Below are 14637 nucleotides of genomic sequence, written 5' to 3' on the forward strand. Positions count from 1 at the left end.
AAATCCTTTCCTGGTGAATTCTGGTAAAACAGGAGCACACTGGGGAAACACAGCAAAGACACTGGAGGACTACACAGGATGCTCACTGAGGCCAGGCTGCACCCAGAACTGAAGACCAGACACATTTTCAGCTGAGTTGTCCTAACACAGACACTCCTTGATGAGGTGGCCAGCTCAGGTTAACAGCATTACTGTAAGGGATTTGAAGGGTTTTTTGAAAGGTGGACTTAAATTGTTGCTGAAGTGAAGTTCTCCTAAGATCTGGATAAGGTAACTCCTCCAAGAATTACTGACTCTCAGCTTTTAGTATTAGAATTTGTTTTATTTATCTGATTTCACAAAAGGACAAGGGAACTTTGAATTTTTCTAGGACAAACCTGAGAAAGAAAAAAGAAATACATTTCCAAGAGTGCAATTTTTGAAGAATCAGTATTGGAACTAACAGCACTAAAACAAAGTGCCATTAAAATGAAGCAGTTTCTGCCTCAAAAACTTGCAGGCAGGGCTGATGGATTAAATACATCACTTTCACTGTACAGCACAATTGCATAACATTCAATCAAAGTAAACAGCACATGGTTCTCTTTTCCATTGCTGATTTCCAAATGAATAGAACCATGAAAGGAATAAAACCCCAAATCTACAAGTAAAAAAGATTGTAAGATTCTCAGGAACTCCCAGTGCAGCAGGCTAGCAACATTCCCACTCCTGCCATGCATGAGGGACGTCTGAGAACAGCTCTGCTGGACTTGGTAAATACCAAGTACCTGCAGCAGAGGAAGGAAAGAGCAAACCATAACAAAGATTTTGTATCTTCTTCAATAAATACCTTAATCTTTATCATGTGAAAACTTCACTGGAAAAGACTTTCGGAAGAGACTTCTTTATAAGGAATGAAGTTCTCTCACTGTCTGGGCATTGGTAGTATCTTTATATATGTGTGCATAAATATACAGATTTTATACCAGTGATAATTGTCAGGAATAAAAGAAAATAAGAATAAAATAAAAAAGAACAAGAAGGGCCAAAAGACCTCATCTATGCAGAAGCTCTATGCCATGATGAAGAACAGTCCTGTCATGACTAATTTTTCAGTTGATGGCTCATAAGAGGATGAAAGCAGAATTGAAGAGCTAATCTCTTGTGTCCCAGCAATTAACATGCACAAATATTAACATGGTTCATTACATGACTATGATTACTTTGCTCATGACTCCTGGAGGGCCACCCACAGAAGGGAAGTGAGGCAACTTACACTGATGAAAGGAGGAAAAAAAGGCAGAGTCTGCTGACTGGCATTGGTGCAATGTTGCCCACCTACCCATGACCAGGACAACTGGATTGTGAGTTGGGATTTTGCTCCAGTTCAACTACAAGATTACACTAGATTCTTCTCTTTAGGCTCCAGACACACCAGGGAGAATGTCTGCTATGCTGCTGCCCAAAATATCCTTCACTTACCTTCCAAAAACTGTGTGCTTCCTGTCCAGATATGCACAAGAGCGGAATGTGATGAAGCTAGAAGGAATAAAGATATAACAGTTACCACATTGTCCCAGTGACCCTCAACAACAGCCAGTAATGCTTAAAAACACAAAGTGTCTGCAAAAACTTTTGGGGAGAAGCCAAGCCCCTCTCCCTCTCTGGCTCCTCTCTGGAAGGCCTATGGAACAGACATCCTTTAACTCCTCAGTATTGTTGGTTCCACCTGTATTTCTAGAGTTTTGGCTTCTCACTTTTCATCACACTAACATTTTTAAACAGTACTCCAAGAGTAGGGCCTTGCAGCATGTCCAAAATTTATCTGAGCATCTGCCTCCTTGGCCATACAAGCCGTGGGAAGCTCATGCAGGGCAGGCAGACGTGAGTCCTGCTAGGGAAGAACACTTCTGGTGCATGGTGGGCAGCTTGTATCCAGCAAATAAAGTTACATGACACAACAGTCTCTGCCAGTGTAAACTTCTATTTTCTGGATATTTACTTTTTGCATTTCTCTTCCCTTAAACTGGCCTGTTGGTGATCCATTTCTCCTCTGGACAGAGCACACTTGTGCTCCAGATACAAACATCCCAGAAGAATACTTTGAAGTGTCAAAAGTAATTAATTGGACTTTTAATTCTGGGGGCTGTACTTTTAAACTTAAACATGGGAACTAAAACAATAATCCAGAGCAACCTTTACTACTAAAGCTTTACTCTAAAGCTTGATACTTCTTTGGAAGCCCTGGACCACAAATGTATGAGGCAAAGGTTTCCACAGTGTGGTCTGCAGCCCACGATGGCCTGTCTTGGCTGGACATGCAGTGCTGGCTCTCCTCCCTGTCTCCATCTGTTACACTACATAGGAGACTGCTAAAAATATATAAGCATTCCAAAAGCACTTTTCCATATAAGCAACTGCCTCAGGAAGTTATATGATTGGAAAGGAGCAGCTATAATGTTCCAGACAGTCTATTAAGATGTAGCTTGCCCTAGGAAAGCACTGGGATGCTGGGCAGAATGCAAACTCCTACATGGGATACCACTTTATTCCTGGATATCCAATACTTAAAATCATCAGATGGTCACTTATGTAGCATTGTAATTAAAAAACGCTGAAAAATGTACAGGGAAAGCTTCTCATCTGTCACTACAGTCAAAATAAATTAAAGACAACAGAATTAACATAATGCAGGATGGTCCCAGAGAAGTCCTGAGCATTATTCAAGCATCACCTTGCAGGGGAAACCCAGCTCCCTCTGCCCTGTAGGGCCTGTCACCTATGGGGAGAGCTATTCACAGAGTTCCCAAAGCTAGAGGAGATGGATCTAAGTGCTGCCTAGGAACCTTTATAAATATGGGCAGCTGGACTCTCTTAAGGACTTACATATAAAGAAACCTCATATTTCATTTGCAAATTTTAGGAGCACATACAATCACATTTGCAGCAGCAGATGATGTGACTCAAAATGGCACATCACTTACGGTCTCTGTAATTTCTGTTATTAGAATCCCTTTAAAAAAAGAAAGAAAAAAGAGGGAAGCAGCCTCTACTCTCCCCTAATATAGCACGTGAGAGCTGGCAGTAACATTCAAATCCAAAATAAGTTGTACAGCAACTTGATCCAGCAAACTGCCCCACACGTGCTTAGGCTTAAGAATGCAAGTAAGCCTAAGAATGTGAGGCCCTGAGAGAAGCCCTTGTGTTTAATTAAAGCAAACCACACTGCTGCAGAGTTTACAAGCCATCCTAACACTCAGCATCACGAACACCAAGACCTGCTCCCTCCCTCCCTCCTCAGTGCCAAGTCAGTCCTATACATACACACACTCTCTTTCCTGGGGCTCCCAATAAAAGGACAATTTTTTATACTGAAGTACTTACAGAGCAACCAATAAATAGTTGGCTCAAAGTGACACAGAACATTTTTAAAGGACTGCAGGCAAACACCCATATTAATGTTACACGTCGACAAGGCCATTACAACTTCAGTATCTTTAAGTTTTCCCTCATTTTAGTCTTTATTCTACTTTTGTACATTGGAAACCAAGTTATTCTCAATCCCAGATTGTATACTTTGCTATGTCTGGATCTACACATTTCAACAGAGCATTTATTTAAAATCAGGTGACTAAAATCAGGTGACTAAAAAGAATTTATGTTCCCACAGAGTTTGTTTCATCTAATTCCTTCAAAAAGCTCAATATGGAGCTAAATTTAAACAGAATGAAGAGGTGTGATGAATGATGATAATCATAGGGGTAATATTGGGGAGAGACACTGACAAAAACAAACAAAAACTTCAAATCATTACAATAAAAAGACAAGTTATTGCTGATATAATGAACCCACTCTTCTTGACATGCTTCACTTTGCTCTTAGACTGGCTAATATCTAGCCTTGATTGCAATATGCACCACTCAATAGAATATTTCCCTTTACTGAACTTTACATTTAGAGTAGCTCATAAAATGTCATTTTTCTTGTTAACAGAGTGAGACACAATGTCCAGAGGCAACCAATAAAGCACAAAAAAGCAAATGACTACTTACAACTGTGATTTGTTTGTGTTGGGTCCTGAATTTGCCATACTAAGAACACCACGTCCCGTGTGGGACAAATTGGGCTTGAATTCATCTTTGAAAGGTTTTCCCCAGTAAGATTCTCCTCCTTAAAAAAAAAAAATAAAAAAATAGAAGAATAATGTTTGTTTTCATTAGTCTCCCACTGTGTGTTGCAACAGGCACTGACATTAAATTCAAGGTTTCCAGCACTTGCAGTCACTATGTGTTAATACATTGTTACCTCACCCCTATTTCTAGGCCAGTATTTGAGCACGACCTTGAAATCTGGTGTTTGCAACTGGCAACACATTTCTGTGCCCTCACACTATCAGCTGCAACAGACCACACTTTATCAACAGCTTTATGTATCCTGTGCTGAGGAACAGTCAAGGATTTAATCTTTTCCTCCTGGTCCACCATAAATTTTCTCTTTTGAGACATTAAATCTTTAAAACTGGCTTCATGACAAAACACAGAGCAAAGAGTTACCAGTTTAATTGCACTCTGGATATAGCATTGCTTCTGGAAATAAAATATCAGGGTGATGAAACACATTCATAGAATTAGCTAAGAATAGGAGCTATAAGTTCAAATGCTTAATCCCAGACTAAACAATGAAGAATTACAATATACAGTGCTCCATCCAAATTAAAAGGCAAAAATTAGATATTTGGACTAGATACCTGGATGATGTGAATACTTATATGCAGTGAAGGTAAAAGAATGATAAAATTGCACAAATCCCAGCCCCAGCTCTCCAAAACTGATTTCTTTTCTGTAACTGTGGACAGAGAGAGGGTCCGTGAGCGGTCTCCTCCTGGCTGTCATTTTTACATTATTTATGACAGATCTGACATTTTCATTTGCACTTTCCTCCAGGATCATTCTTAATAAGAAAAATGAAGGCTGAGATGAGTCATAGCTTTACAGTCAAATCCATAATCTTGTTTGACAAACCATGAAAAAATATTTCACCTTAGGACAGTATTAAAAATAAAACAAACAAAACTATCCAAACAGGCAGCAGGGCTGGTGCATCTGCAGAACTGGCTCAAGAGCTCTCCAGAGTAAGTGTAACACTGGAGAAGCAGCAGGGCACAGAGGGGTCGGTAGTGCTCCACAGCCATGTTCACACATAGCACAGAAAGCAATTTGATGATATGGCTGCACACAGAAGCAGTAAATAAAAACAAGGAATGACTCAGGCTCCTACTGAAAATCTTACCCAAAAAAATCACAAGAGTGCATTAAATGAGGAAAGAGTTGCAGATGATACCATGAAAACAAAGCATCACATATGGACAGCTGCAAGTGGAACTAAGTGAGAAATTCTGGAAGAAGCTGACCCACTTAAAAACCCAATTAATCATATTCAAAAGACCTATTAATAGAGTTGAGTGTTGCCTGCTCTGCAGTTTGACAAGAGGCGGCAAAAGGGGACAAAGGGATTTTCTGTAATCAGGAGTACAGCAGTGGTTACTTCAGCAATCTCTGGCTATTGAACATTTCAAGATCAGCTAAATTACGTCAGCTTGATCCCATGTGCCAATCTTTTCCAGAGGTGGGTGACAGGGATATGGTACAGTTGCAGGCAGCTCTAGAGGAGTTTGTGCTGTCTGAAGTTTTCAGAGGACATAGAACATGAGCACAGTCTGTTGAGATGGGGCACAGCAGCAAGTGGCCAGACCTGTGAGCCTGCTACACCCTTCATGTGCTTCCAGCTGATGCTGGAATTACAGCCAAGCTGCTGAAAGACAGTGGAATCAAGCCTGAAGCCTTCACTGGTCAGAAGAATAATTCAAAAGGAAAGAGAAAAATTGTGAATGACAGAGAGACTCTCTCTTTCTGGCACTGCAAACAACCAGACCCAAGAGCTTGCAGACAGGAGCAATGAGCCATGATCTTTAGGTTTTGGGATATTTATTTTTGTATGATTTCATTTTGGATCACACTCTGCAGGTCAGAATTAATCTCATATGTATGAAAGCTAAGTTTGATTCATTCAGCTTCTCTGGAAATAAGCACTAATATTTTAGCAGATAGTTACAGCCCTGTTCTATCTGCCATCCAGCTGCTTCCAAGGCTAATTCTGTCTGCCTGGGAGCTGCAGCAGGAGCAGGGAATGGCCTGGGCAGCATTTGCCTAAAAGGCCAGACGTCCTGTGAAGGACATAACAGAAGTGTCTGTGGAGACCTGGCAGCACAGACTGGCAAAGGGCAGCTGAGACACTGCAAAGGCACTCAGCAGAGCAGGCACTGCTTGGGGGGTTTTGTTGTTGTTTTGGTTTATTAAAATAATTTAAAGGGAATACTTTTTTTCTTTTTCAAGGAAAACCCCAAAGTATTCTCCTTAAATTAAAAACAGCCTGAATGTGCTTTTCATCAAACTCCAGCTAACCTCTGGAGTTGTTCCAGGCTTCAAGTATCTGCTTGAAGCAGGACTAGACAGAACAAGTCAGAAGATGGCAAGTCACATCTATACATTTTTTTAATTACTGAAACCCAGCATGACTTTCTCTGTGAAGATTAAATACAGACCCCTCATCAGTCCAGGGCCATGGCAGCACTTTGCCTAATGCTCAGCTGAACAGGAATTTTACATTCCTACCTTTTACTCTCCACATTAGAGCTCAATGTAAACTTGGGGAAAACCACTCAGGTTCCAACCCTGCTAATAATTATGAGGTGTTTGTAGGTTTCTAGCAGATTTTACTGTGTTTATTCTCAACACAGTTGGAAGGTGTGGTTGTACATTTTCTGAAAGCAGAATGGATGCAAACAGAGGAGATGGGAGCATGGCAGTGTCTGGCTCCAGCCTTTTTATGTTACACTCCCTGTACGTGCCAAAAAGAGAGGAGACTCCTCCTGACACTGCCCAAATCTTCCTCAGGGTGCACACAGATCTCTGCTGGCTATATTTGGAGTCAGGATGATGCAAACCCCTCACCCCAGAGCTGATGTACCAGCCCACAAGCAAAGCCCACGGAAAACAAGAATTGACTCCGGGTGTTGCATTCGCAGCTGGCAGCACTGCTGTCACTTCACCTCCCTCTCAGCTTATCTTCTGTCCAAGTGGAGCTGTGTGCCTCCTGGACTTGTAAATGTTTCTGAGATCTTATTACAAAAGTGCTGGAAAAGAATTCTGTGAGCTTCTGTGCTAAAAATCAGTTCACATAGCAGCAGCCATGGTCCCAGCATGTACTGCCACTGGCTGCATTAGTGTTGGGAATAATTACAGCCTGCACATGGGAATCTCCTGCTTGCACAAAGCTGGGAATGTACTCGGGATCAGCCACAGAACTACAGTGCCATTCAGCAGTATTTAACCTGTACAGTGTCAATGCCTTGAGGAGCCAGAAAGAGTTTTTGTACAATTCTGTAAAATAAAAATCACATGCCTACTCAACTACACATGATTCAAAGCTGCAGAAAGCTGGGAGACAACTCCACACATTCTTCTTTTTTAAAAAACTCTCTTAAATTAAAGATGTGTTTAACTCCTTCTCACACAGAGATGAAATGAAACAGACCACACAGCTCTTAGAAAAGAATATTAATAATTTCCATGGCTATACAGAGTGGCAAGATATATTTGGCTTGTACTGAAGCATGGTTAATTATTCAGTCTTGTATCTGCATCCTGTGCTGATAGTAAACAGGTGAACATATCTAAACTGACATCTGAAGCAGTCACACATCAGCAACTAAAGTCACACACAGCAAAAAAGCCACATTTTCAGATTGTCTTTTGAACTAAACCAGATTACTCTTTGGTAGTCTTTGCTCCCACTAAAAGCATGCAATAAGTTTTTTTGAGGTGCAGTCACAGAATTTGTGCAACTTTCTTGCAAAGAGCTGAGAGATGCATCTAAAGCTTCAGAAATGTAGCATTCCAAAAGCCAGGTGTGGGCTGGGAATCATCATTCATGACAGTTATGATTTTAAATAAATCCTTCCTTTTTCTGGCTTAAAAATTGCTAAGCAGTGGTAAGGAAGTAGGAGGGTTCTGATTCACAAAAATGATGGCTTACTTTCTGTAATTTTCTTCTTGTCATTTGGAACAACGAGGCACATAATAACATCTGACACTTCTGTAGAGCTTTCCAAGTGAGATTCTGGAATCATTTTGCAAATATGAAAGCCTTAGCTCAGGCAGTAAGTGCTTCTCTCCTCTCAGATAAGAGGACATGGTACTCAACTCCACAAACCCGAGAGTGGATGTGCAGAGGGACTGCAGATTAAAAGGAGTATATTCTAGATAAAAAGGTCTTGCTCCTGCTTTTGCTGCACTTCAATCATGCAAGAAAAGGGGCTCTAAAACTGGAACAGTTTAGGAACTTGCAATCTTAGGAAATCACATTGCATTGATCAAGTTTGTCCAGAGTCCTTTGCTATTGACATTTCAGAGGAGCTCTTCTTGCTGCCAAACAAAATGCAATTCCCATCTACCAGTAGTATTTCATCCTGGACTTTTACAGCAGTAATGTGCCTCCTTTGTGCCCTCCTGGATTCATAAATCACAGGCTGATTCATGAGACCTTCCAACAGGTTGTAAGAAAGAGTAGCTGAAAAAAGCCTGTGCTGCTTTGAAAATGTGATGCTTTGCATATATTTTCCCTTTTTCATACAAAAGGGTTAGGATATTAAACCTATTTTTTCTACATGCAAATTTTATTATTTGGAACACTGAAAATACAGAGCAGCTGCTCCACTTGCACAACCGTGAGTTAGAATTACTCACAGTGCTCAACCCCTTACTTGTTATGAACAGCAGGAAAAGAGATACATCACAAATCTAAAATTCATTTTCAAATAATTAATCATTAAAAAGAATGACCATGACTCAGCTTATTGCTCTGAATACTGCCTCTACGGGTGGTTATTTTGTTAGAGAAGAAATAAGCTGCTGTACCACAATAAAATTTCTCCCAGTAGTCTTATGAAACATAAAGGTGAAGGCTCTAGGAAAATGAGTCTAGTCCTCCAAATCAGTGCCATCCTTGCAGGACTGAGCATCTGACTGCTCTGGCAGCACAAGTCTGACAGCTATGCTAAGGTAAAACTGTTCCCCACTCTTTTCTCAAAGAGACTCAAAAAGGACATGTTGGGGAGATGAATAACAAACAACAAAGCAAGGCTCAGGGCTGCTTCCAGAGGGAACAGCTCATCTGGAGCAGCCTTGGGAGAGGATGGACAGTGACAACCAGCTTGGCATTTACCTCTGTGAACTGTTCCAAAACACAAGCACACTTAATCCAGGTGAGCTAAAGCACAGTTACAGTCTGGGTATGTATGACAAGTAACCTTCTGTCATGTTGTACTAATTGCGCCCAAATCCACCCAGAAGATGAATAGTCCTGGGTTTACTTAGCAATGGAGTGGGTGATCATCTCAGCATCTGGGGGCTGCAGCCATAAACCTGACACATGGGATGAATGTCAGATGACAGAAACCAAATGGTAAGAAGATATTTCAACAAGTCTGTTCTAGTTCCTGAACTAATGAACAGGAATAATTAAATAAGTAGAGGAATAATATATAGAGGCTTAATGCATCTTCCATGTATCAGTTTAGAAAAGGTTTTTTTTTTTCAAAAAACAAATAAAAAGGCCAAATCTCCTAGCTAGAAATCATCAGTTTAAGCAGAAGGTTCTGTATGAATGAGGAAACAAAGCATGTTCTTTTTGTTCTGAAGTCTTCCTACAAAAGGCTCTAACAGAAACAGTTTATAATATTGACATTTAAAGGGTAACCTCCAAATAGTCCTCCCTACTGCCAATTGAAATATCTGGGAAGAAAGCCCTGTTCTGTTCTCATATGCTTCTCTGATATTACAGAAGTCAAATGATTTCCTTCTAAAGCCCATTTAATCTTACAGACTTTTTTTAGCTTTCAAAGGTGCATCTTTTTTTTCCCCTTCTAAGAAGCAGTGAGTTAAAAAAATAGTGAAATCCCTTCGAGCAGGAAAGACATAAAAAAGGGAATTTATCCTGCAAATAACAAACAGGCCACAGGCAAAAATGGTACAAAGTACTGAATCCCAGTGCTTTACTCCAAAGCTTTCCTAAAGTGAATGCCTGTGATCACATTAATAATGCACAAATGAATGGACCAACATTTTTTACATCATGGGAGCCCAGGAGAGCATCAGTCCATTTGCCCTGCTAGAGCAGTGCTGCTGAGCTGAACCCTCCTCTGGCTGCCCTGCTGCCAAGAGAGCATCAAGCCTCAGGTCTGGCCACCTTCTTACAGCTCGAGACACACAAGTGGAATTTCTGCCTCACAGTCAAGTGCCCTGCATCTATGCAGTAGTCAGGGACAAATCCTGACAGACTACTTGCACTCTGTGAACTGTCTAAGCAGCTTCACTGAAGTATTAAACACAAAGGCATGACAGTTCAAGAGCAATCTACAGCCCACCAGGCTCCCCATTTAGATTTTCTTGTGATATTATCATATTCAATAAGCAATTAGGTAAAGACATATAAAATTGAACTGGCTTAAAAATATAAAAGCCATTCAGGTGCAAAGAAGATCTTTGCACCATTTGGACTCTGCAGTAATTGGAGCCCGTCTCTAAAAATCTGCAAGACTCATGTCTATTTGAGTGCACACTGTTCATTTCATTAGAACTTTAATAGTCCTGACAGATGTTTGCGAGACATCTCGCCTGCGATATACTCATCTTTAATTAAGAATGACAAGAAGGAAAACAAGATGGAAAATTCTGGAGGTCATCAGACTCCTTTTTTTAAGAGAAAGAATATATGTAGGAGGACTTTCATCCTATGTGCTCATTAGCATTTCACTTCCTACTGGCAAAGCCAGTGGAGCTGAGCCTTGCCCTTCAGTGCAGCAGTGATGCCAGCCAGTCCTCTGCCTCTGCTAACTCTGCTGTCTTACAGCACTTCTGCATCTGCACAAACAGAAGCAGGAATGACACCAGCAAGTTAATTTTCATTCCACAGCAGGATCTGAACTCCACCCTGCAAGGCTGAGAGGTGTCTGAGTCAATCTATTAAATCTCTCCCGTCTCCTAACACCTCTTTAATTTCTCATTTCAAAAGATGTTCCTAATTATGTCTTTTGGGATTTGAACCAAAACTTTCCATATAAAAAATCAAATCACATTTGACAGTCCAAGCATAGATGGCAACAATTCTTGTTAATGGGTTTTTACCATCAAAACACTGACTGGTCTCAAATCCTGCAACTGTTGATTATCACATACACTACAAGAAAAGTTGTTGGGCAACTCACACTAAGATAATTAACAAAGTAAATAGAGCTAAAGTATTTAAGCAGGCAAGGAACTGGGGATGCTGGTGACAGCCACAAGTGGGCAGATAGAAGGTGCACAAGGAAAATGAGCAAATTTACAGCAGTGAGCAGAGGGATTACATGACCTATCTCCTGTGGTGGGCAATGCTGTGACACCTTCAGCTGCTCTGCCTCCCGACCATTCCTGCTATGACTGTTCCCAGATCTCCAGCCAAGGGAGAAAGAAGAGGCAGAAGAATTTTGCAGCAGTGATCCCCAAAAGTTAGAAAAAGAGCAGCTTGGGCATTACAAGGCAACTAGCTGGGAGAACAGATGGTGTCTGGCCAATCACCAATTCCAAGGCAGGTCTCAATTATTTCATTAACACTGAATTTGAAAGCAACTTTGCATGAATGTGTTTCTTTCTTTATTCTTTGCCCTGGAAGACCAGCTGTAAAATCATTATAATTTTAATTTTTTTTATTTTCTGAAGGAAAAGGAAGCAAAACCCACAAGAATTCTGCATGGAAGAGTGCCCAAGCTTAAGACTGAGAATATATCGGATTAAATTTTGAACAGAGTCAACATGGCCATAAAAATATATCAAGGAAACCTCTGTTTTAAAGTAAACACAATGTCCCACTTATCATCATTTAGAGAATTTTAATTTTAAATTGTCTGGAAGCAAATGTAACAACACAGCCCATGAAGTGAAAACAAGTTACTTGATTCAAACTCAACCTTACCTGTTCCTGTTCCAGTCGGATCACCTCCCTGGATCTGCAGAATTAAAATTAAATCAGTGTTACATATGCATCTGTGTGAAAGACATTAAATACAAACCGTAAAAAGCCAATTGTGCTCAATTTTCTGCCTTCTATATTGTGTCATGTAGACAAGTTAGTAACAAGGAAACCATACTTCTTATTTGGAGCTTATCATCAGCTGGCTGTCATCCCTGACATTGCTTATCCATAAGCAGAATGGCAGTTTCATAAAAATAATAGGTCTTTTATGGGTAAATAGGGAAAATAACTAATCTCAAATGGGTTAACCAGATCATCCTTTTTATTATGTGCTGAATCAGAACCTGCTTTTTAACTGATGATGCACTGCTTTTGGAACTAAAAAGGCTTTACATTTTGCTACCAACCCTCCACATGATGGGAAGGCAAGAAAAGGGGGAATATGGAATATTTTTTGTATCTGAATCTGTATCCCACTCACTACCTCCAGTAGGAAAAATTCTCATGTGAAACTAATCTTTGAGTAACAAAACTGTCTACATGCAGGATGTAAAGAAATAATATTCTATTCTTTAATGCCAGTGGAGGGAGCGTGACACAATCAGTTTCAAAGTAATAGCACACAAGCACAATTTTAGTTGTGAGCTTAACTATGAACTGAGATACACAGTGCTGTCAAAAGAAAAAAAGCTTTTTGTAGGATGACAGGACAGAATGTAACATCCAGTGATGTTCCTTGTGAGATGTGCTCTGCCTTCAGGATCAGGTTGTTCATTCTTCTGAAAGGAAGTTACAGGGCAGCTACAATATCCTAAGCTGCCTGGACTGTAAGTCTGTAAATAAAGATCTTTGACTACCAAAGACACAGTTCAGGAACACAAAGTGCTCTTTAACTCCTTTACAAGAAAGCCTGGGCACCCAGGAAAGGATAACCTGACAATATCCAAGTACCAAAACCTGAAACAGAAATTCAGATGCTTGCTGAAGTTTCATCTGAATGGGATTTCAACAGGCCACAGTATTACTTATCCAAATTAGCATTTCCCTCTCTCTCTTTCTGTTCATTAACCACCCACCCACATCTTGGGGAAGATAACAAGAGCCAAGGCAATGACTCTTCAAGGCTTTGTCTGGAATGGCAGCAAATGCAGTGCTGAATGCAGTGATGTTCTGAGTGACAACGTTAGTCAGAGACAATTGTTAGTAACACCTGTAAGTACACATGGCATGGGTTAGGACAACCCTCATTCTCATGGCATATTTAATATACTTCTGTTGCAGTTGTCATGCATGGAACCACCTAAACCTGAGATAAGTTAAATATATGGGATATTTTGAGTATACCACATATTGTGCATTACGCAGGAGTTTTTTAATACTCACCACAAAATTCCTAATTGATCGGTGAAAAATTGTTCCATCGTAATAGTTCTTCTTGCACAATTTGATAAAGTTTTCACATGTTCGTGGTGTCTGAAACACAACAGGAAGTTTTAATTAAGCAGAACCTTCAAACAATCATTACAGTGGTTACAAGAATCACTTTTCACTTGTGCCTTACAAAGAAACAAACGTGCAGGACTCGAAGAGGACGGAGGCTCTGTCTACAGGAAAAAGCCTGTAATATACCTTCTTTTAAGGTACACTGGAGAGATACACACTGTGTTAAATAAATTAAACCCAGACCTTCCAATTAGCACAAAGAAGTGTTGAACATTAGCTCAGATAACAGGAGCTCCCAGTTGACATCTTGATGGTGAACACAGGTAAGCTCAGAGACTTGCAAGTAACTGAGTTCCAGCAGTGCATCACAATCCTGTTCCAAAGGGGGTTTCTAGCACTGAAAAATGTTAATTTACCAGAATAAGAAAGAACCTTGACTTCTCTGCTCCACTATTTCAAAGTGAGCACATTGAAGCTAATTGGGAGAGAAGCATTTGGTCCTCTTCACCACTTGGAAGTAACAGTGGGGCTGACCCAAGCCACGGGAACACAGAAAAAATAAAAAAAACCCCAAATTGTTTTCAAAACTCTAAATAAAACAAAAAGATCCTAAATATATTGCCAACTTCTAATTCACTTTTACAGTGCAAATTAAAGTTATTTAGTGAATTTATGAGCCATGATATTCAAACAGTACCTTCTGAAAAACTTTGCTTTCCACCTAATCATCCTTCCACTGTAATTGTACGGATTCTCTTCTCTGCAATACTAAAATACCTTCAGACTTACAAACACAAGTTTTTAAACAGCCAGTTTTCTATACTTGGACTTGTTTTCCAACCCCACTGTGGATTATGTGCATAAATGTATTTCAGTTTTACAAAAGGATACATCTAACTGAGTTCCTACAGGCCTTAAAAATATCCTTATTGCTGGATTTGCTGGCAAGTAAAGGCCCAGCGTGAGCTGCAGGGGCTGGAAGTGAGCACACACAAGACCTGTCTTTGTGAAAGGCACCAATTCACTTTGCACTGCTGTGACATCACTCTTGGTCTGGGAGCTGCTGAGAGACAGAGACTGAGCCATGCAACCTGAAGTGACTTAAAAGAAAAAAAAACCCAAAAAAAACAAACCACCAAGGCCAGC

General features: G+C 40.3%; 1 protein-coding gene across 1 annotated transcript in view; it reads right to left on the reverse strand.

Annotated features, from left to right (window-relative positions):
* PPIL2 (peptidylprolyl isomerase like 2) overlaps positions 1-14637 on the reverse strand; it is a 67916-nt gene that overhangs the window by 11892 nt on the left and 41387 nt on the right. The window contains exons 13-16 of the mRNA XM_041488660.1: positions 13432-13521; positions 12049-12082; positions 4032-4149; positions 1462-1518 (exon numbers count right to left, since the gene is read on the reverse strand). Coding sequence (XP_041344594.1) covers positions 1462-1518; positions 4032-4149; positions 12049-12082; positions 13432-13521 — 299 coding nt within the window. The remainder of the gene's footprint in view (positions 1-1461; positions 1519-4031; positions 4150-12048; positions 12083-13431; positions 13522-14637) is intronic.

This window comes from Pyrgilauda ruficollis, unplaced genomic scaffold, assembly GCF_017590135.1.
Source record: "Pyrgilauda ruficollis isolate IOZ18807 unplaced genomic scaffold, ASM1759013v1 scaffold9, whole genome shotgun sequence".
Lineage (NCBI taxonomy): Eukaryota > Metazoa > Chordata > Aves > Passeriformes > Passeridae > Pyrgilauda > Pyrgilauda ruficollis.